General features: G+C 51.4%; 1 protein-coding gene across 1 annotated transcript in view; it reads right to left on the bottom strand.

Moving 5' to 3' along the window:
* Positions 1–24,120, bottom strand: part of MLC1 (modulator of VRAC current 1) — a 415,388-nt gene that overhangs the window by 18,967 nt on the left and 372,301 nt on the right. The window contains exon 11 of the mRNA XM_086936780.1: positions 21,774–21,952. Within this exon, the coding sequence (XP_086792906.1) occupies positions 21,774–21,952 (179 nt within the window). The remainder of the gene's footprint in view (positions 1–21,773; positions 21,953–24,120) is intronic.

The following is a 24,120-nucleotide window of genomic DNA, read 5'->3' as shown; positions in this document are numbered from 1 at the left end:
TTCCCAGCACCACAACCAGCTGCGTCTGGTCCCCCAGGTAGACAGGGGCACCGGGTTACCATCAATTGTTACCGTTGTCAGAAGCCCAGGCACTACACCAGTGACCCCCAGTGTCCCATGGCCCCCGTCCCACCACCACAGCTCCCCCAGCCAGACCGTTAGCCAATGTAGCTCTAGGGGAAGAGTTTGAGGGCACCGAGGAATGGGAACCCGCTGCCATGGCCTTAGTATCCTTAGGGGATAGGAGATGGTCCCCGGGAGCCCCCTGCCCACAAACACCCAGAAATACCAGCAGCTAGTGATGATTAATGGCCAACAAGTAGAGGCCCTTCGTGACACCGGTGCGAGCATCACAGGTGTCCTCAGTCATTTAGTCCATGAAGACCAGATCCTCCCCAATGTCTTTTGCCCTGTAATTTCCTCAGACAACACTGAGAGCCTCTGTAAGGTAGCCCTGGTGCCATTTGAGTGGGAAGGAGTGGCTGGCAAATTAAAAGTAGCAGTCCGAACCTCCCAGCCTGTCGACTGTCTCCTGGGTAACGACCTAGAGAGTTCCCCATCTAAGCAGGTAAGAATGCAAGACCCACTTAGGGATGATGGGTCTCCCCGAGTGGGTGTGCGCCACCACCCGATCTATGGCGGCACGACTGCCCCCCCTCGGGGAAGTCGAGAACGAACCCGCCAGCCACCCCACTGGCAACGAAGACCGGCTCGACCCAGCTGAGACCCCCGACATCTCCCCACGAGAGGAATATGTAGCCGGAAACGAACTCTTACATCGCGACCCCGCACAGATCACAGAGTTAGGCGATCTGCCCGAGTTGGCCCAGTGGCGCCACGAGGGGGGCCCCTCCCGAGAGGAGTTCTGCTGGGAGCAAGCCACCTGTCCTTCCCTGGTCGGACCCCGGCAGCAGGCCGAGGCCCAGGCCGTGGGCGACCATTCTGGAACCCCTTGGTTTTATTGGGAGAATGACCTCCTGTACAGCGAGAAGAAGTCGGCAGAGCTAGGATCAGCCCGGGTGCTGGTGGTACCCCTACGCTTCCGAGACTTGCCCTGGGCGTGGCCCACGATGTACCCCTAGCAGGCCACTTGGGCCAAGACAAGACGTACAGCCGCCTAGTGACTCACTTTTACTGGCCAAAAATGATAACAAACGTAGAGGCCTACTGCAAGTCCTGTCCCACATGCCAGGCTAGAGGGAAAAGCGGAGGAAAGCGCAAGGCTCCCCTCCAACCTTTTCCCGTCGTCAGTACCCCCTTTGAGCGGGTCGGAATTGACATTGTCGGGCCGCTGTACCCACCGACCTCTCAAGGTCACCGCTTCATCCTCGTCCTCGTGGACCATGCCACCTGATACCCCGAAGCCATCCCCCTACGCACCGTCACAGCCCCCGTGGTGGGCCAGGCGTTGATGGGAAGCTTTTCCCGGGTAGGTTTCCCCCGAGAGGTCATGAGCGACCCCGGGACAAACTTCATCTCCAAATATATGACGTCTCTGTGGTAGCAATGTGGAGTAGCCTATAAGTTCACCACTCCGTATCACCCCCAAGAAAATGGCCTAGTCAAGCGGTTTAACCGAACTCTGAAGGGGATGATCATGTGCCTAGAAGAGACCCTCCGGCGTAAGTGAGACGTCCTGCTCCCCTGCCTCTTGTTCGCCTACCGGGAGGTTCCCCAGAAATCCCTGGGGTTCAGCCCGTTTGAATTACTCTACGGACATCCCGTCCGGGGGCCCCTCAGCCTGGTCAAAGAAGGGTGGGAGACGGCGCCCTGGAACCCCCCGCAAGATGTGTTCCGATACATTTTGACCCTCCGAAACAAGACTCGGAAGTTCCGAGAGCTGGCCGAGACCAACCTTGAGGCGAGCCAGGAAGAGATGAAGCGCTGGTACGACCAGAATGCCACTCTGGTTGAGTTCCAGCCGGGCCAGCAGGTATGGGTCATGGCCCCAGTGAAACCTTGCTCTCTCCAAGATAAATGGACTGGGCCCTTCAAAGTCATAGAGTGGAAGAGCCAAGTCACGTACTTGGTGGACGTCCAGTCCCCTCGGGACCCCCTTCGGGTCCTGCACGTGAACCGCCTCAACCTCACTTCGTGCTGACGGAGTAGAGCCTGCTGCTGGCCACAGACGACGGGGCGGAAGAGGAGACGGAGCCTCTCCCTGACCTCCTGTGTATCAAGGAGAAGGATGGCTCCGTGGAAGGAGTGAACCTCTCTCCCTCCCTCACTCCCCAACAATGCGTGGACTGCCGCCAGCTCTTGGGGCAGTTCTCCGACCTGTTTTCCCTTGTCCCCAAGGTCACCGACTGGTGTGTCCACGACGTGGACACCGGAGACAGCCCGCCGGTGCGACACAGAGCCTACTGAGTCCCCGATCGAGTCCGGTCCGGCATCCAGGCCGAGGTCTCAAAGATGTTGGCATTGGGGGTAGTCGAACCCTCCGACAGCCCCTGGGCCAGCCCAGTGGTGCTGGTCCCGAAAGCAGCTGCCCCTGGCGTCGCCCCGGAACTCAGGTTCTGTGTGGACTACCGGGGGCTCAATGAAGTCACCCGAGCTGACGCTCACCCCATTCCCCGTGCAGACGAGCTCATTGACTGTTTAGGGTCTGCTCATTTCCTCAGCACCTTCAATTTGACCTGCGGATATTGGCAAATTGCGCTCACAGAGGGAGCCAAGGAGCGGTCCTTCATCTCCACCCCGGACGGGCACTATCGCTTCCGCGTAATGCCCTTCGGGATGAAAAATGCCCCGGCCACTTTTCAGCGACTGGTAAATAAAGACCTGCCCGGGCTAGAGGAGTTTAGTGCCGTATATCTGGACGATATCGCGGTTTTCAGTTCAGAATGGAGCGAGCACCTCCGGCACCTCCGGAGAGTATTGATGGCCCTGCGCCAGGCAGGCCTCACAGTGAAAGCCAGCAAGTGCCAAATCGGGCAACGATCGGTAGTTTACCTGGGGCACCGGGTCGGAAGCGGGCATGTCGCCCCTCTGCAGCCTAAGATCGACACCATCCAAGCCTGGGAACCACCCAAACAGAGGTCCGAGCCTTTCTGGGCCTCACCGGTTACTACCGGAGGTTCATCCGAGGGTACGGCAGCCTCGTAGGTCCCCTCACGGAACTCACGTCCAAAAAACAGCCAAAGAAAGTACAGTGGACCCCTGCCTGCCAAGAGGCGTTCGACGCCCTGAAAGCAGCCATGTGTACCGCCCCGGTGCTCCAAGCCCCTGACTACTCCAAAGAGTGTGTGGTGCAAACCGATGCTTCCGAGCATGACATTGGAGCAGTCCTCTCCCAGATAAATGACAAAGGCCTAGGCCAGCCCGTAGCCTTCATCAGCCGAAGGTTACTACCCCGAGAGCAAAGATGGAGCACCATTGAACGCAAGGCGTTCGTTGTAGTCTGAGTCCTAAAGAAACTGCGCCCCTACTTGTTCGGAACCCATTTTAAAGTCCAAACCTACCATTGCCCCTTACGATGGCTCATGCAGATGCGAGGAGAAAACCCCAAACTGTTACGATGGTCAATCTCCCTCCAGGGGATGGATTTCACAGTAGAGCATCACCCTGGTACGGACCATGCCAACGCGGACGGCCTCTCCCGGTTCTTCCGCCTCAGCGAAGAGAATCCCCAAGAGGATGGGTAGTTCTCTCCGGCCTTCAGCTGGGGGGGATGCATGTTAGACCCGGCCTCATGGCATGGTCCTCCCTGACCCGTAGCGGCACACCCTGACCCCTGCACCACACCCCAACCAGGGGTACCCCGGCCTAGCCAACCCTTCCTTCCATGAAACACACCCGACCCCGGACCTCCCCGTCCGTACCCCCATCTTCCCGGCCCCATAAGGCCTGCATGCCCACTTTTCTGCACCGAAGATGGCCGCCCAGCCACAGCGCCACCTAGGCCTAGAGGCACCACCCCGGCTGGAGTACAGCGCTCCCAGTGAGTGAGAGATGGAGGAGCAGTTTCTATCACATCTCCAACCTCCTCGTGAGAGATGGGTTTCGATCGACCCTCCGGTCTCCCTGAGGGCCGGCTCCAAGCCTACTGTGTGTCTGGGACTCCTCCCAAACCTGATTTTAAAGGATCAAAGGGCCGCGTGGCAGGAAACCCCAACAAGCGACCCCCAGGTGCTAGACCCCTGCCGGCGAGGACTCCGGACATCAAAGAGGAGTCGACCTATAACAAGGGGTGCTTTGGGACTATCGGGAGATTCGATCCCGGAACGACAAGAGCCCTGCTGACGTGGTTGCAGCTCCCCTGGCAGAGAAGGACTTCTGCTCGAACCACCTGAGCCTGCTGAGTGACTCGCAGCTCCCTTGCAACTTTGGAACACCTGAGCCCTGCTGAGCGACTCGCGGCTCCCCTGAAGATCGTAAGACCTCCGACATCTTGCTTGAGCCCTGTGGAGTGACTCGCGGCTCCCCTGAAGATCATAAGACCTCTGACATCTTGCTTGAGCCCTGCTGAGTAACTTGCGGCTCCCCTGAAGATCGTAAGACCCCCGAACCCTTGCTTGAGCCCTGCTAAGCGACTCGCAGCTCCTAAAGACTCTTTCGGTCCGACTGGACCCCAAAGACCGCATCGTATCCCCCGGCTCGAGGATTGAGAGCTGCGCGCCGGATACGCACCCACATTGACTCTGATCCACAAAGACTGTCCCACTACCCCTATCCCTATCAAGATTCTTGGAGCCCTTGCTCGACTTGTATGTATCCATCTTGCTGATCATAAAGATCTCACGAGCTTATTAGATAAAGATCCGTTCTTAAGAACCTACAGTGTGGTGTCCCTTTGTTGAATAGTACTTGTGCAGCACGTACGATCCTAGATACGAGACTCTTCCCCTGAGGAGTCTCCCGCCAGTGCTCGGTTACATTCCTAACGAGGTGGGTCCCAGGGTGGTCAGGTACACCCCCTACCGCCCTGAGGTCGCCTTCTAACACTCCCTTTGAGCAACTTCACAATTTTCTTCACCACCTTCTTACTCAGAAGACTGCTTTTCTCTTTGCCATCACCTCTGCCAGGAGAGTGAGTGAGCTCCAGGCTCTTTCTACATAACCTCCTAACCTTTCAGTCCATCCGGACAAGTTTGCGTTGCAGAAAAAACGCTATTTCTGGCACTAGTTTGACACGGACTTCCACATCGGGCACTCTTTCACCTTGTCCACCTTATTTCTGCCTACGCATCCCCCAAAGGAGATGGAGCAGCTACACCGTCTGGACCTAAAATGTGTGCTCTCATACTATCTGGTTCGCACACACCAGTTCCTAGTGGATGAACAACTTTTAGTCTGTCACGTGTTTGCTGAAAAGTGAAGGCCGGTACACAAGCAGACCATCTCTCTGTGGGTTGTCTGGTGTATGAAGGCTTGGTACCCCTTCCCAAATGCTTAGACTCCTTTTGGGCTGAGGGCCCATTCCACTTGGGCCACGGTGGCTATTACTGCCCTGGGTGGGGGAGTCCCCTTGCAGAACATTTGTCAGGCAGCTACGTGGGCCTCGATACACACGTTTGGAAAACACTACTGCCTGGACGGCCAGGTCCGGAGGGATGTCTTATTTGGCGTTCCATCCTGGATTTTCTTGTGTGATTATTGGTTTCGAGACCCACCACAGGCATTGGTCTTGCTGGGGTATGTATTCCAAGGTAGGAATCTGATACAGACTACAGTCTCTTACAGATTATTCGTAACAAAAAGGTAAGTAACTTGTTCATACTGTGAAGTATATCTTCTGTAGGAGCATAGATGATGTGTCCTTGCTGTGATGAGAGGGTTTCCCATGTACGCACACCATGCCACTTGTGCTAATGAACCGCTCATATGTGTGATGGCATCATACACAAATTGTCACAAAACAAACATTTATGCTGTCTGATGATGTCCATGTTTTACTTTTGGAAATGTCACACCGCAAAGAGAATATGTCTGATCAGTGCAAATGATGGCACATGTGATGTGGGTGTGTGCATTGCTGTCAGCTGTCTGGAGGTGCAGATAACCTCCTAATGCAAATCACGTGACGTGTGTGACTGACGTGATACATTGTCCTGCTCACTCAGACCTTCCCATAAGATCATTTGTATGCATGTCATATCCATTCCACAAACCACAGGTCTTGTACTTTTCATGGAGGAGTGGCTGCCAGCTGTCACATGTTTCCGGTGTGTATAGTCCACGCCACACTCACGATTGTATTGATGTGTTGAGCAGTGTTGCTGGTGCCATGTACATTGTAATTTTCTTGTCTGACAGTTGTACATAATTTTCCCCTGAATATGTTTTGCAGCGAATCCCCTCTACCAAGGCCGTTGCCAGACTTGGATGCCATGAGGGAACGTGATTGCATACAGCGTTACCGCTTCCCAGGACAGTTGATTCAGGACCTGATGGACAGACAGGAAGCACACCTGCAACCACGACACAGGTATCCAACTGCGCTGACACCCAAGGTAAAGGTGATGGTGGCACTACATTTCTTTGCCACAGGTACGTTCCAATTTACCATAGCTGATGTTGGAGGGATGTCACAGACAATGTTCAGCCGGGTATTAAGTGATGTATTGGATGCAATGTTGCTGCACATTGATGAATTCGTCACATTCCCTACTCCTGAACAGTTGACAGATGTCAAGGGGGAATTCTATGCCCTGGGATGCATGCCACATGTAATTAGTGCAATTGATGGTACACATGTTCTCTGGTGCCACCACAGGCTCAGGAGCAAGCGTACCGCAACAGGAAACACTACCACTCGATAAATGCCCTGGTGGTGTGTCTTGCCAACATGGTTATCTCACATGTTTGTGCTCGTTTCCCAGGATCGTGCCACGATGCATTCATCATGAGGCGTAGCAGGATACCACAGATGATGCTGCAGCTGCACAACCATCGGGCATGTCTAGTTGGTGGGTATACTCTGTTAGCCATGTTAGTCAGTATGTCATTACTTCATGAACTGCATCATATTACACACTCATTTCCATGATGTCAATTTGCAGGAGACGCAGGATATCCAAACATGCTGTGGCTAATGACTCCCCTATGCATTCCCAGGACAGCTGCAGACCAGCGGTACAACAATGCTCATGGGAAGACCAGGCGGGTGATCAAGCGAACATTTGGACTCCTGAAGAGCAGGTTCAGGTGCCTGGACAAGACAGGCAGAGCACTCCAATACACCCCACTCAATGTGTGTAACATCTTCATTGTGTGCTGCATGCTACACAACATGGCAGTGGAGAAGGTTGTGCCACTCATCCTAGATCCTGATAAGCTGGAACATCCGCTCGTTGACTATAGAGTTGCATGGGTAGCATGCTGTGTATTCAGCTGACTGTATGCAATGTCACTTTGATGTTTGATGTGCAGTGTCACACAGGTGCAGATGTAATGCAACACACATACTTGCTATGTGTGTACTTGGAATGTAAAAGTGTACTACAACATCAGGCTACTTAACATGACTATGTCAGAATGACATTCAACAGGACTTGACCCCTTGTGCGCCTCTCATCCTCAGCTCTCCCTGCCTGTTGTCCGCTGGTGCCATCTTGGTCAGCCTGCTATTGCTCATTATGATTGCAACATCAGCCGAATCAACGGAGCATGCATGGACATGTGGAAAAGTCGATTTGGGTAAGGACTCATATGAGGATGTTTAGCGTTGGTATGTTTTCAATTGTGTGGTACATGTTCTTGCGCATGTTGTTTGACCACGCCTACATGTAACAACATCATGTTTCCTATTACATGTAGGCTCACTCCCATGACAGGATAGTCACCCCACCTGACAGTCATCTGCAGTTGTTTTAGACTCTGATGGAAGCATCAATGTGGGTTGGCATTGACACTGAGACATTGTGTGGGAGGTCACAACCACAGACTCTGTGGGGGATTGCAGCCTCACTGTGTGCATTACAATGTATCTAGATCATCACCTCTACCTTGTGGGCCAGTCCAGTTTGGTTCATAGCAACCATGTTGTGTAGGTGTGGCCCAGTGTATATTCCACATGTTAAGACAACTGTCCTGTGATTTGTTCGCATGGATGCATTACCCCTTGTTGCAGTATGTCATGTCGCTGTTGTGTCGTTACCTCAGTGCAAGTTGTGAATACTGCTACACCAGCCTTCACAGTGAGTATAAGTTCTGTTTACATTGACCTGATGCCATGTATGTTGGGCTGATGACATCACAATGGTATGCTGATTCACATGTCAAATATTCTGTGGCACCAGTGGGGTGCGGTCATTCACATGATTCTCTTGTCCTGTGCAGCATTTCTGTGCGACGGTCGGGATCTTTATGTGGCTTGGCTCCTCATTGATTGGTGTTGACTATTATTCCACCAGCTTCTCATGTTTAGCATGGTGAGGCACAGCTGCTAGAGCAAAATACTGGCTACAGAGTGCCTGTATTGCAATTAGGTAATTATCTTCCTCATCATATGTGATGCTGACAGCTGTTGTGGGTGATGTACAGTTTGCCCTCATGGCCCTTACGGGTACACATGAACATATACAGATATTACACTTTGCGTAAGTACCACTTCCATATGTTTACATGTGTTTCCAGGGGACACATCATCATACACTGGGAATTAGTTTTTGTCAACATAGATCTCATTGCATCGTAGCAGACTTGTGACCTTTACACAAGACTCAAATAGGTGACAGACTGTCCTAGGTTTCATGTGTCCGTGTTACAGCATCTGCTCTCATGTGATAGCATGATCACTGATCTCTAATTGGCTACAGTCGTTACACTTCACAGGTGTGACTGGTACAGTAAATATCATGTGGTATTTGTAGTGTCTGTGACATGAGATAGTACTCCTAATGCTTGTTTGCCTCTGTTTCAGGTCTCCCTCCCTGCAGTTCCCATCCTCTCCTTCCCTCGCCTGATCACCCTTTTGTGGCTGTCATTTGTACTCAGACCAAGGGGCTATTTGGAGGTGGAACCCTTTGAGCATCACACCACTCTGATGGAGTAAGGTACGGGCAGTCCCTGGCAGTCTAGTGGCGATTGTTTCAGCTGCATTACAGGTGACATCATTCAATGACTTATTTTGTCTACTGGTCAATGGCACTGACCATGTATGTTGGATTATGCTCCATGGCCTCACAAGGTAAATCATCATGTTGTGCATGACGTGTCATTCAAAATGAATATTGTGCCTCCTTGATGTCAACGCACATGTCCTTCTAATGTGCATGTATGATATATGGCCTATTGTAGGATCAATGATGATAGGTGTTTACGTGTACTGTGACAACATGGATGGTGTAGGTTGAGGCTTAAGTACTGTATTGTGTGTGAGGTGGATGGGTGTGTAGCTGCTGTTTTGCTTTGGACACAGTACATGTAGACTACACTTGCTGATGATGTGTGTCCTGTGCCCCACTTGTCCCTAAGGGGCCTGATCCTGTGACTGTCATCTTTGCTGATTACTGTGTCATTTAATTTGCAGTGACCCTGAGTGACGCAGACACTCCTGCATTCACATACACAGGTAAGTTTGTGGCTTGACAATGCCCTTGTGGTATGTGCTTGTTTTGCAAGTTGTGGCACCCCTAAAGCCGTAATGTCTTCACTCATTACTGCTTCTGCATACACAGCCACTATGCCGCGCAGACTACCCAGATCCAGGACCACACACGCCTACAGATTACCCCTCCTTCAAGCCATTAGTAGAGCATGCTCCAGACATCCTACACACAGAGAACACCAGACAATCATCCACCTGGTATCTCAATACCTCAAACTCACCCATAACGGCTTATCTGCATGTGTGTACAACACATACTGGCAAGACTATGCAGACACATGACAGTGTGTCTACGTACAACCAGGTCATGTGCCTCGTACAGCACACACACACCTTCCTTACGCCAACATTTGGACAGTGTTACCTTGTCAGCACCACAGCAGCACACCTCGCCTTCCTTACAGTAACGTGGCAGTACACTACCTTGGCACACCTATTCAACATTTCCGTCACAGCCAGTGGAGTAGCCACCGGGTACACACACCATAACCACGTCTCTTGGGTGTGATGTGGCCGTTCTGGTGAAGATAATTGTCACACGTGGCTAGGTGTTCTGTAGGCGTTGCACACATCACATCAGTTGTGTACTTGTAACTCCATAGGGGGAGGTCACGTGATCAGGAGAGCTTGTGTAGACTGATACAGCCCATACCCCACAGTCTGTGCTGCCACCCTTTGCCTGTGCACCATTCATCACATCCACAGTACAGCAGCATGCTGATGATAGTTCACATACCTGAGGACACAGTTGTAGGTACTCCCAAGGTGGCCACCTAGCTTTATAGCCCGGATCTATACACCTCCAAGTGACTCTCCTGTGCCTGTCAGTAATTGCAATTTTGTGAAGCAAACCCTCCTCCAGCATTTACTAACTATCACAGGTGAGTGTTTCCATCCATGTATCTAGTTGTTAGAATATTTTTACCTATGTGTGTCCTCATCCAGACTCATATCCAAGTGTGTAGATGGCTACAGTTTGTTACGTACTCTTGCATTTCATACATTTGCACACACATATTCTTTATACTGTGGGTACAGGATGACTACACAAATGCGTGTGATGTAATTTATATTTATTAGGTGATCTTGTGCAGGAAACGTGAGTAGGTGCTGTACAGGAAGGGGGGGGAATCCAAAGTTCACTGCTGGAGATGAGATGCCTTACAGTTTGAGTCAAAAGAGTCGAGCCCGCAGTGCTTGGCATCATTGGGCAGAATGTGACCAGCAAGTCCATGTGGGAGAGTCTGATGGGTGATGCTGTTGCACCCAAGGGCAATATGCCAGGTCAGGTGTCCTGGGAGTTGTGCATGACCCACTGCCTCTCAACGTCTTAGCCGTGGACGACCCTTCTTCCTTGGGGGACCCTCACGTGCAGGCATGGACGATGCATGGGACGCTACGTCAGACAGTTCCTCCTCCTCCTCCTCCCTCCCTGTGGCTGGTGTTGCACTTTGCCTTGATGTTTGTGGCCTGGTGACACAGGGAGGGTGCTGCATGTTGCCAGCAATCTGACGTAGTGATTGGCTCATGTTCTGATGCACCGTCAAGAGCTCAGCCAGTGTGGCCTCCACCCGTCCATAATGTAGTTGTTGCCTGGCATGTTGCTCAGCCTGCTGTTGTTTGAGCTCGGTGAGGGCCTCCACTACCTGGCTAACCTCCCTGGTGTCCCGCCGGTATGCCTCCAGGATGGTACTCAGTTCAGTCACACCGGGCCCTGCAGCTGACTGGTCAGAATCTCGCCTCCGCCTGGCGCCACTCCCAACACCCTGACCCACACGAGCACAGCCTGCGCTTGTGGGCACATCCAATCGACGGGACCCCGAGTGCTGGCAGGGTGGATGTTGTCTGCCACCTCAAGGGTGCCCGTCAAAGGCTGTCCCTCATTTTCAGACTGGCTCTCTGGTGGATCATGGGCAGGGCTCTGACCTGTCTGCTGGGATGCGGTGGGAATGGGTCCAGTGGTTGGCACAGATGTAGCTGGTACAGTTGCTGCAGGGGTTTGGGGATCCAGAGGGGCCAGGTTGGTTGGGGTCATCCACAGTGCGTTGAGTGGCGTCGCTGTCGGTGGGGTGAGGGTCCTACTGAGCCTGGGACTGGGATGCTTCTCCCCCCTGGTTGGGGGTGGTTTCCACACGTTGCCCTGTGTGCGTGAGAGACAGACACAGTTAATTCACTATCAAGAAACATAATGATTTTTTATCCATTACTAGCATCACAGTTCCACAAGCTTGACATTGTTTTCATTGTTCATTTGTGTATGTAGTGGTGGCAAATTGACATGTACTCATGGATTTTTTCCTTCTTCAATTCTCTTGACAATGAGTGACACAGCCATTGCTATGTCTTGTATTGCCAGCACAACACATATACAGCAATGCTCTGTTTCACGCAACATTCAGGATACAGTGTCAATCCTTATACCTGCGTAAAGCATGCACAGAGTTTAGATGCAGCAGGTTCAGATGAGAGACAGAGTGGAATTTTTACTGATAAATTCCAGTACTTTGGATAGTTGTTGTTGTTCCGTGATGGGCAAGCCATGCCAACTGCCCTGGACCTGTACACCCACTTCTAGATCATGGATTTAGGACGTGGCACTTGTCCTAGACGCATCAGCTTGGCAATATCCATGTCCATGTTGGTACTTAAGTGCATGCACAACGTTCATATCATGAGGCAAGTGCATTGTGTGATAGGCACAATGGACTTGAGCATCTGCACTGTGCATGTTATAGTTGTATGTATATTCATATGAGAGAGTGTTTAGTTGTGGTACATGACCATTGTGACAGTGTAGCACTCCATTGCCTGTCCCCATGGGATTTGTTTCTGTACGGGGTGTGTGTGACAAGCCATGCTAGTAGTTAAAATGTGATTTGCAAGCTTCCATCCTTTGTGGTTTGGCTGTGCCCTCATGAGACATGCTACCTTGATCGTGGTTGAGGGTTCCTGCACAGGATGTCTGACCTTGTCCTGGTGTTTTTGTTTGCAATGTTCACAGGAGGGCCTTGTTTTGCCTACACCAGGGCCCATTGTCTACTACAGAGCTTTACAAACTGTGTTTCCTGAGACAGTACTGTGTCACCTGCAAATGCTGCGTGTGTCGAACGCAGTTGGCACATTACTGCTGGTAATTGAGTAACATCCCTAGACACTCTGGTCTATGGTCTTTAATAGACCTATGAAGTACTCGGTGTGACTGTGTGTGTGCCCAGGTCGCTGGGGTGAGTTGACCGTGGGAGGAAAACTGAAGGTGGAATACAGAGGGAGGAGGGTGACAGGGTGTGTAAGCCAGACCTAGGTAGGGAGACAGACAGAGGGAGAGTGAGGGGGACGGAGATAGAGGGGGACAGAGACAGAGGGAAGGAGACAGAGGTTGGCAGATACTGGGAGACTGTCGGAGGGAGACAGACAGATGGAGGAGGGCAACAGAGGGATGGAGACAGGTGGTTTGGCCTCGCTCGCTTGCTACACTGCCTTACTGTGTCACCAAATGATGCATCTCCAAAACGTGTCTCAACAACATGAAAACATTAGATTTCTGTGGTCTACTATCTTTTCTGTACTTTCACACTCCCTGTGCATTCAGCATGGTGCTTGTGTGTGTACCTGGGAGATATGGGATGAGAGCAGCCTCCTACCCTACACATTCCACCCTTTCAGCCACCCCCTTGCAACTACCCCCATATAGTTTTGCACTCCTGTGACTCATGGCCACCCACCCCATACTGCTGGGCACTGTTGTAAGTTCCACCATATTACATGTGTTTGTTGTGTACTCACCAGGCTCAATGACTCCTTCTATTCCGTGTACTCCCACCGGTGGCTGCAGGGTCATGACTTTCTCCTCCCAGGGATGGTATACTGAAGGTCTGCGGGGACCACCACCGCCAGTGTGGTGTGCAGCGGCGTAGTCCTGTTCCATCTTCTTCTTGACCATGCTCCGCAGATCATAGCACCTGGACTGGCAATCCTGCCTGGTGCGCTTGATGGGTGCAACAGCATTGACATTGTCAACAATCCTCTCCCACATGTGAGTTTTGTCAGCCATGCTGGTCTGTCTGACCAATGCGCCAAACAGCTGTGGCTCGACTCGGATGACTTCATCTGTAAGGATCTCATTTTCCGGGTTAGTGAACTTTGGATTATTTGGTGTGGTCATGGTGTGTGGTGTATGGGTATACACCTGTTACAACGCATTTGTTACAACGCACTACTGTTACAACGCGACTTTTACAACGCATACCATTACAACGCATTGCGCTGGGGGGCGCTCTAGGATAGGGAATAAGTATAATTTACTATCCAACACCTTCCCTAGGGTCCACGGGGACTGGAGTTAGAATAGTAAATTATACTTACCACTATCCAGCACCCCAAAGCGCTATGCGTTGTAATGGTATGCGTTGTAATGGTCGCGTTGTAACGGTAGGTAGTTGTAATAGTACGCGTTGTAACATGGTACATCCGGTGTATGTGATTGAGAGGGGGATGGTGTGTATGTAAGAGGGTGTGTGGGTCTGATTGTGAAGGGGGTGGTGTGGGTGTAGATGTGATAGGTTGTATGTGTGCAGGTTAATGGGTGCAGTTGGTGATGTGGTGGCAGGCTCTTCTTTTTGCAAGTAGGTATGTTGCAAAGGATGTTGGGTTGTATGTGTGTACCCTTTTATTGGTCCATTTGTGGGTGTGGCTTAGTTTGAATTGGTGCTGTGTGTGTTATATGGGGTGGGTGTGACTTGTGCCCTCTGTTTGGCTCTTTGTATGTGGCCAGAAGTTTGTTTGTCAATGGTGTGTACACAGGAGACATGTTTAGTGGTGTTGTGCGACTCGTTTGAATAGTTCTTGTGCTGGTTTAGGGGTTTGCGTTATGTGTGCGTGTGGTATTTGTGCGTGCGGGTGACTTGTATGGGCCGTTGGGGGTGTGGGGGGTTCGCGTTCGCTTGAGGGGGGTGTGCGTGTGGTGTTTGTGCGTGCGGGTGACTTGTATGGGCCGTTGGGGGTATGGGGGGGTTGGCAGTCGCTTGATCGGGGTGTGTGGGTGTCGGACTTGTGCGGGCCGTTGGGGGGGTTCGCGTTCGCTTGAGGGGGGGTGTGAGTGTGGTGTTTGTGCGTGCGGGTGACTTGCACGGGCCGTTGGTGTGTGGGGAGTTGGCGGTCGCTTGATCGGGGTGTGTGCGTGTCGGACTTGTGCGTGCGGGTGACTTGTACGGGCCGTTGGGGGTGTGGGGGTTCACGTTCGCTTGAGGGGGGGTGTGCGTGTGGTGTTTGTGCATGCGGTGACTTGTACAGGTTGTTGGGGGTGTGGGGGGTTCGCTTGAGGGGGGTGTGCGTGTGATGTTTGTGCATGCGGGTGACTTGTACGGGCCGTTGGAGGTGTGGGGGGTTCGCGTTCGCTTGAGGGGGGTGTGCGTGTGGTGTTTGTGCGTGCGGGTGACTTGTATGGGCTGTTGGGGGTGTGGGGGGTTCGCGTTCGCTTAAGGGGGGTGTGCGTGTGGTGTTTGTACGTGCGGGTGACTGTACGGAATGTTGGGGGTGTGGGAGGGTTGGCGGTCGCTTGATCGGGGTGTGTGCGTGTCAGACTTGTGCGTGTGGGTGACTTGTATGGGCCGTGGGGGGGTTTGCGTTCGCTTGAGGGGGGGTGTGCGTGTGGTGTTTGTGCGTGCAGGTGACTTGTACGGGCCGTTGGGGATGTGGGCGGTCGCTTGATAGGGGTGTGTGCGTGTCGTACTTGTGCGTGCGGGTGACTTGTACGGGCCGTTGGGGGTGTAGGGGGTTCGCGTTTGCTTGAGGGGGGTGTGCGTGTGGTGTTTGTGCATGCGGGTGACTTGTATGGGCCGTTGGGGGCATGGGGGGGTTGGCAGTCGCTTGATCGGGGTGTGTGCGTGTCGGACTTGTGCGTGTGGGTGACTTGTACAGGCCGTTGGGGGGGTTCGCGTTCGCTTGAGGGGGGTGTGAGTGTGGTGTTTGTGCGTGCGGGTGACTTGCATGGGCCGTTGTTGTGTGGGGAGGTGGCGGTCGCTTGATCGGGGTGTGTGCGTGTTGGACTTGTGCATGCGGGTGACTTGTACGGGCCGTTGGGGGTGTCGGGGTTCACGTTCGCTTGAGGGGGGGGTGTGGGTGTGGTGTTTGTGCATGCGGGTGACTTGTACGGGTTGTTGGGGGTGTGGGGGGTTCGCTTGAGGGGGGTGTGCGTGTGGTGTTTGTGCGTGCGGGTGACTTGTACAGGCCGTTGGGGGTGTGGGGGGTTTGCGTTTGCTTGAGGGCTGTGTGCATATGGTGTTTGTGCGTGCGGGTGACTTGTACGGGCTGGTGGAGGTGTGGGGGGTTCACGTTCGCTTGAGGGGGTGTGCGTGTGGTGTTTGCACGTGCGGGTGACTTGTACGGAACGTTGGGGGTGTGGGGGGGTTGGCGGTCACTTGATCGGGGTGTGTGCGTGTCAGACTTGTGCATGCGGGTGACTTGTAGGGGCCGTTGGGGGTGTGGGGGGTTCGTGTTCGCTTGAGGGGGGTGTGCGTGTGGTGTTTGTGTGTGCGGGTGACTTGTACAGGCCGTTGGGGATGTGGGCGGTCAATTGATAGGGGTGTGTGCGTGTCGTACTTGTGTGTGCGGGTGACTTGTACGGGCCATTGGGGGGGTTCGTGTTCGCTTGAGGGGGGGTGTGCGTGTGGTGTTTGTGCGTGCGGGTGACTTGTACGGGCCATTGGGGGTGTGGGGGGGTTGGCGGTCGCTTGATTGGGGTGTGTGCGTGTCGGACTTGTGCGTGAGGGTGACTTGTACAGGCCGTTGGGGGGGTTCATGTTCGCTTGAGGGGGGTGTGCGTGTGGTGTTTGTGCGTGCGGGTGACTTGTACGGGCCGTTGGGGGTGTGGGGAGTTTGTGTTCGCTTGAGGGGGTGTGTGCGTGTGGTGTTTGTGCGTGCGGGTGACTTGTACGGGCCGTTGGGGGTGTGGGGACTCGCGTTCGCTTGAGGGGGGGTGTGCGTGTGGTGTTTGTGCATGCGGGTGACTTGTACAGGGTGTTGGGGGTGTGGGGGGTTTGCGTTTGCTTGAGGGGGGGTGTGTGCATGTGGTGTTTGTGCATGTGGGTGACTTGTACGGGCCGTTGGGGGTGTGGGGGGATTGGCGGTCGCTTGATCGTGGTGTGTGCGTGTCAGACTTGTGCGTGCGGGTGACGTGTACGGGCCGTTGGGGGGTTCACATTCGCTTGAGGGGGGTGTGCGTGTGGTGTTTGTGCATGCGGGTGACTTGTATGGGCTGTTGGGGGTGTGGGGGGTTCGCGGTTGCTTGAGGGGGGTGTGCGAGTGGTGTTTGTGCATGCGGGTGACTTGTACGGGCTGTTTGGGGTGTGGGGGGTTCGCGTTCGCTTGAGGGGGTGTGTGTGTGTGGTGTTTGTGCATGCAGGTGACTTGTATGGGCCGTTGGGGGTGTGCCGGGGTTTTCGGTCGCTTGATCGGGGTGTGTGCGTGTCGGACTTGTACGTGCGGGTGACATGTATGGGCCGTTGGGGGGGTTCGCGTTCGCTAGAGAGGGGTGTGGTTGTGGTGTTTGAGCGTGCCGGTGACTTGTACGGGCCGTTGGGGGTGTGAGGGGGTTGGCGGTCGCTTGATCGGGGTGTGTGCGTGTCGGACTTGTACGTGCGGGTGACATGTATGGGCCTTTGGAGGGGGTTTGTGTTCGCTTGAGGGGGGTGTGTGTGTGGTGTTTGTGTGTGCGGGTGACTTGTACAGGCCGTTGGGGATGTGGGCGGTCGCTTGATAGGGGTGTGTGCGTGTCGTACTTGTGCGTGAGGGTGACTTGTTCAGGCCGTTGGGGGGGTTCGTGTTCGCTTGAGGGGGGTGTGCATGTGGTGTTTGTGCGTGCGGGTGACTTGTACGGGCCATTGGGGGTGTGGGGGGTTCGCGTTTGCTTGAGGGGGGGTGTGCGTGTGGTGTTTGTGCGTGCGGGTGACTTGTACAGGCCGTTGGGGGTGTGGGGGTTCGCGTTCGCTTGAGGGGGGGTGTGCGTGTGGTGTTTGTGCATGCGGGTGACTTGTGCAGGGCGTTGGGGGTTTGCATTTGCTTGAGGGGGGTGTGCGTGTGGTGTTTGTGCATGCGGGTGACTTGTGCAGGGCGTTGGGGGTGTGGGGGGTTTGCGTTTGCTTGAGGGGGGGTGTGTGCATGTGGTGTTTGTGCATGCGGGTGACTTGTACGGGCCGTTGGGGGTGTGGGGGGGTTGACGGTCGCTTGATCGTGGTGTGTGCGTGTCGGACTTGTGCGTGCGGGTGACGTGTACGGGCTGTTGAGGGGGTTCGCCTTCGCTTGAGGGGGGTGTGTGTGTGGTGTTTGTGCGTGCGGGTGACTTGTACGGTCCGTTGGGGGTGTGGGGGGTTCGCAGTCGCTTGATCGGTGTGTGTGCGTGTCAAACTTGTGCGTGATGGTGACTTGTTCAGGCCGTTGGGCGGGTTCGTGTTCGCTTGAGGGGGGTGTGCGTGTGGTGTTTGTGCGTGCGGGTGACTTGTACGGGCTGATGGGGGTGTGGGGGGTTCGCGTTCACTTGAGGGGGGTGTGCGTGTGGTGTTTGTGTGTGCGGGTGACTTATACGGGCCGTTGGGGGTGTGGGGGTTCGCGTTCACTTGAGGGGGGGTGTGGGTGTGGTGTTTGTGCATGCGGGTGACTTGTGCAGGGCGTTGGGGGGTGGGGGGTTTGCGTTTGCTTGAGGGGGGGTGTGTGCATGTGGTGTTTGTGCATGCGGGTGACTTGTACGGGCCGTTGGGGGTGTGGGCGGTCGCTTGATCGTGGTGTGTGCGTGTCGGACTTGTACATGCGGGTGACGTGTACGGGCCATTGGGGGGGTTTGCGTTCGCTTGCGGGGGGTGTACGTGTGGTGTTTGTGCATGCGGGTGACTTGTATGGGCCGTTGGGGGTGTGGGGGGTTCACGTTCGCTTAAGGGGGGTGTGCGTGTGGTATTTGAAGGGGATGATGAGTGTGTTAGGCGTTACATCTTGGTATCCTTAGGCTCAATCCTTTTTTGTATGAATAGAATCAAAGGAGTCCTTTCTTTATAGAAAAATTGCTCTTTATTTGTGTGGATAAGAACGTAGACAGCCGACACGCGTTTCGCCCCTGTGGCGAATTGCGCCAGGGCTTTTTCAAGGCTATTTACAATTTTATGTGTTCTGTATGCTTCCTCATTATATACACAGTAAAATTCAACATTTGGTCCGGTTTGTAAATTTATAAGGGATTGAATCCCTGGCGTATCCCTCAAGGTCTCTCGTCTCTTCTGCCGTTTCCGCGGGTGTCCGTGTGGTGTTTGTGCATGTGGGTGAATTGTACCGGCCGTTGGGGGTGTGGGGGGTTCGTGTTTGCTTGAGGGGGGTGTGTGTGTGGTGTGTGCATGCGGGTGACTTGTACGGGGCGTTGGGGGTGTGGGGGGCTCGCGTTCGCTTGAGGGGGATGTGCGTGTGGTGTTTGTGCGTGCGGGTGACTTGTACGGGCCTTTGGGGGTGTGGGGGGGTTGGCGGTGGCTTGATCGGGGTGTGTGCGTGTCGGACTTGTGCGTGCAGGTGACGCGTACGGGCCGTTGGGGGGGTTCGCGTTCGCATGAGGGGGGGTGTGCGTGTGGTGTTTGTGCGTGCGGGTGACATGTACAGGCCGTTGGAGGTGTGGGGGGTTCGCGTTCGCTTAAGGGGTGTGTGTGTGTGGTGTTTGTGCGTGTGGGTGACTTGTACGGGCCGTTGGAGGTTTGGGGGTTCGTGTTCGCTTGAGGGGGGGTGTGTGTGTGCTGTGTGTGCGTGCGGGTGACTTGTACGGACCGTTGTGGGGGGTCGCGTACGCTTCATCGAGGGGTACACGGTTGGTATGTGTTGCTGCCGCTTGCTCTGAAGAGATGTTTCCGTACGAATCATTCTTCATGCGCAACTACTTTGGGACCGACGAATCGCGAAGAGGCTTTCCGCACCGGATCGTACTAGTGTGGTTGTACGGCATGTTTACAAATGGTACGGAAGGATTTCCGATTCTAATTCGTACGGGTCTCTGACTTTGATTCGTACGGTTCGATGAATTTCGTACGGTAATCGACGGAAATGAATCGTACTAGGCAGGTCGGACGGTACTTTCCAATTCGTACGGATTCGGGTACGAATACGAATCGTAAGGCAGAATTTTTTTTGGGATCGGAATCGGCCCCTAGGTGTTCAGCTTCAAAGGTCGGCCCAGATATTGCCTAACCGTACTCCCTCAGCAAATCATCCACTGGGAAGAATGAGTGTACCGGGTGAGCATCAGAATGTAGATAAACAATGTAGGCTAAATTATCTTTCTTCAAACAATCGTGGTCTCAGAAAAAAATCTTAGTTGGTAGCATGAAGGTATTATACCCATCAGGATGAAGCTTTTTGACATCCTTTGTATTAATAGCGGTGGTGCCATTGAAAATGGAACAGGCAATGCAGTATATGTTGCCATCAGTTATGTCTAGTTGATATCATTGGTGATGTCATGATGACGACGATTTAATCAATGCTATCATCAGTGATGTCAATCAAAATGTCATTTGAGATGCAATCAGTAGGTAGCGCCATTTGTGAGGTCAGTGCACAGATCTGTGTTATGGATTACACAGTGTACAATAGCTGTTAAATTTAGGTTTAGGTATTACATTGCACTCACAACATTCATTTGAATGTTTTTTTTCACTGAATTTCTGAAGGATCTATAAACAAACTTGGCTTCCAGATTTGGAAGGCCATTGATCTTCTTTAAAGATGCTTATCAGACATCATCCGTAGTGCTAATAAATACATTTATGAAGTGAGAAAGCAGGACTGTCTATCAGTGGTATCCAATTGAGGGTTCGCTCCGTAAGAGAAACTAGGCGGGACATAGTATGCCTGAGGTACTTGATGAGTTGTGGAAGGCTCGATTTGATCATCTCTTTACAATTTATATCAACACAACTAATGTGCTACTCAATGTAAAGGTAATACATGAATTGGCAGCAGGAAGCTTTAGCTGACTGTTAGTCAGATCAACTGTTTCCATTACATATGCTTATAGTGGGATTCGAGTCATTCTCCTTCTCATGACTAGATACCTCTGTGACTGTTTCACTTGCCTACTGTTAGTTAAGGTGATGCTTTCCTCACGATTCTGGTGCTCGTCGTGCCCATGAGCATATTGGGCTCACAGTGTTATGATTGGATGAGGTATCCTTCGAATGCTGATGGCAGACCTTGCTTTGTAGGGCATGGTGGGGTCTATTTCTCTCTTTCGCTCTTCCTGCTCCCCGTCTGCTCTTTTTCACACTCTTCTCTTCTCGTTATACCTTCTCCCAGCATTCTTTTGACCCCCAAATCTTTTTTTTAACACAATTTGCTTCCAGGCATGCCGTTGACAGGCAACCACGTTTAAATTAGTTTTGAACATTTTAACGTGGCTACCAACATGCACACATGCTTGTGCTGCAGGCACCTTTGAATGGTTTTGTTTGATTTTAATAACTCTAGTTTAAAGATCGCTGCCACAGGTGCCCGCACATCCAGAGGAACCATAATTGAAGGCATTTGTTAGGACATTACAAATGCTTTCAAAGATGGCCACTGCGGATGCGCGAGCATTTGCGCCTGCTATGCTTTAAAGTATTTAGTAATGTTTCAAAACCTGTTTCATGATGTCTGCAACAGTAGCATGCACATTTGCAGCATATATCTAAGCCAAAATGATTTTTTTTTAAAGGGGATGGTTGATTCATGCCAGTGTTGTGACCTTTCCTCAATGGCTGTTATATTCCTTCATTCCCTTTTACTCAAAACACTTCTTTGTTAGGCATAACGCACAAAAAAATGCAATGTTATGAAATCGAGAATAATAACCTCATAGATGCTCGTAAATATCCCTCCCCAGTGCTGCGCTGTCCATTGGAACTAGTGCTGAATGGACGTCCAATGGTCGTGCGCAGCACTGTGGAGGTAGTGCTGCCGTCGGCCAACGCCCCGAGGCAGCACTTAAGGGGTTAAAGAAAAGTCGCCCATTGACATCATATTTTCTGAATTAGTAATTTCAGCTGTAAGCAGCCCAACGGTCTGAGAACACAATCATTTTTAGAGGTAACGAGTCAAGTCGAGATCTGCCACAATGAGTTTGTAGCTCCCTTGCAGAATCTTGTTCTTGTAAAAAAAGACATACTGTTGCAACAAGACACTATTATGCACACCCTTTGAATTTAAAAAATGGCTGATTTACCTGTCACCCACCGCCGCTGTTCGATAATCCGATTTAATTATTTGTGACATTCCCCATGAAGAGTCGTGCATTTGCATTTGGGTTTTGTATTTTACACATTGGATGACGGTTGCAGTTGTAAGGAAGGCCTGCGTTAACAGCGTCAGCATTAGAAGGAAAAGCAGGACATCATAAGAAACCTGAAAAGAAACCGGGAAAGGCAACTTAAGTCATTAGACATTTTTAAAATATTACCTATAGGTTTTGTGTTTAATAAGCAGCAAATGTTGCTGTGGAGATGCTAGCCGATTTTCAATTTCTGCTTGGGGATCTTTAAGACATTAATGATTATAACTGGAATTCCTTTGTCACACACCCAATGATGGCCTTGTCAAGTGACACAAAGTAAAGGCACCTGTGAGCTCCAGGAAATTCTTGTCTCTTCTATTTGTGCTGGTGAAAGGGGGTGTCACCATGGCATGGTATTAGTATCCACTGCCTCTGAAAGATAAATGGTTGAAAACTAAACAGAGTTCTGTAGTGTTATGAAGGTGGAATATCTAAAAAATGTACCATAGTCCTCTAGGCCTAAAGACGTATGAACTGCACATGCTTGGTACATGCTGGCTCTTGGAAGACTATTAAAGTGATTCTTCAACATATGCTAAGGTGACAAATACCACGTGGGATCACAAGAAAGACTGAACCCTGGCACTCTAAATGATATAGATACAATTCGTGAATACATTTAAGCTAGCAAAGAAACCAACATATGATAATGAGGGAAAACTTCCAAAGCGGGGATTTAGTAGACAAAATAGGATTAAGTATTTGCACAGTGCATCAGAGACACATAGAAACAGTCTTTGGCATTTGGAAGAAATACAACTTCTTTTGATGTAGTTGAAGTTTCAGTTCTTGTCTTGATAGTACATGAACAGCCAATGCGCGTTTCGTCACCACCGTGACTTCCTGAAGGCTTGCAGTAGTATCGGATGAGCCTGGCAGAATGCTTCAATTCTGACTCTCTGGGGCATATTATCAAGCCTGTGCGCTAAAATTATCGCCGCTTTATCGGCCGAAAACGGCCGATAAAGCGGCGATAATGGGCTTGATAATATGCTCTATGGAATTCCAATCGAAGCACATGTTAGATGTGAAGACATCTAACATGGGCTTCGATTGGAATTCCACAGAGCATATTATCAAGCCCATTATCGCCGCTTTATCGGCCGTTTTCGGCCGATAAAGCGGCGATAATTTTAGCGCACAGGCTTGATAATATGCCCCTCTATTCTCTGATCAGTGAGGATTCCTTGTCAATGCTCGAAATTTAAGGTATGTAAGCACTAGAAAAATAGTCCAATTGCCAACTTCTCGGTTTTGAAAACTGTAGATCCCCAAGTAAACGTTACAGACGGAAAGTCTGAGTCACATAAAAGGCTTTGTTAATGCCACTGGAAGTGTGCCCTTAAAGACGGAACTTTGTACATTTTTGTACTCGATATTTAGTGAATTTAAGTTTCAGACTTTCTGGCTCTGGGTTAACTTTGTTTGTCGTGGTTATTGCTGTAGACCCTGAGAATAAATCCCTGACTAATTGGTCCCTCTCATCATCAAAATTCGCCATTGTCAGTCAGACCAACTGTATTTTATAAAAACAAGGAACGTAATAAGTCCCTGAATATGAGCTCCCAGATCTGAAGAATTGAGTGCAGACTCCCACACATAAAGCAAGTAACCACACACGGTAGTGGTGGGTATGATGTCGCACCTCAAACAAGGTATAACACGTGGGATCACACTCTGATCGGTGGCTGTCTTTGTTCCAAGCTATCACTCTGGAACTATGTGGGGAATCTTTGTTTATAAACCTTTTAGGTTTTATTGTTTTGATTGTGGTTTTACTTCTGTATGCATAACCTTGCTAGGTTAAGAAAGGTGGAACTGTATTGCTGTGCCTATGTATAGTTTGCTTGGAATGCATACTGTAATAGCCTTGTTGCGTCTACTGTGTAATGTTGACATATCAGTAAAATAGAAAAGTTCATAAAAGAGCAATACACATGAGCAGCAAAGTAATACTATAGAATAATACTTTGCATGACCGTTCACCTACTGTAAAATACATTGCACGTGTGAATGTATGTATGCATGTATGGAGTATTTGTATAGTGAGGTAGTGGTGCACTGTGACTGAGGCTCCACCATTTTATTTTATATTTAAACCTCTTAGATTAATTTATCTGTTAAGATGTTTATGGATATTGTCACAGTCTCTTATACCTTATATCACAGTTCTAATTCATTGTTCTAATGAATTGTTTTATTGTATTGCTGTAGCATTCTGTGGATTGTATTTACTTGC

The sequence above is a fragment of the Lissotriton vulgaris genome, chromosome 1_1 (assembly GCF_964263255.1).
Source record: "Lissotriton vulgaris chromosome 1_1, aLisVul1.2, whole genome shotgun sequence".
Lineage (NCBI taxonomy): Eukaryota > Metazoa > Chordata > Amphibia > Caudata > Salamandridae > Lissotriton > Lissotriton vulgaris.
Note: the sequence above shows the minus strand (reverse complement) of the source record. Positions and strands in the feature narration are given on the sequence as shown.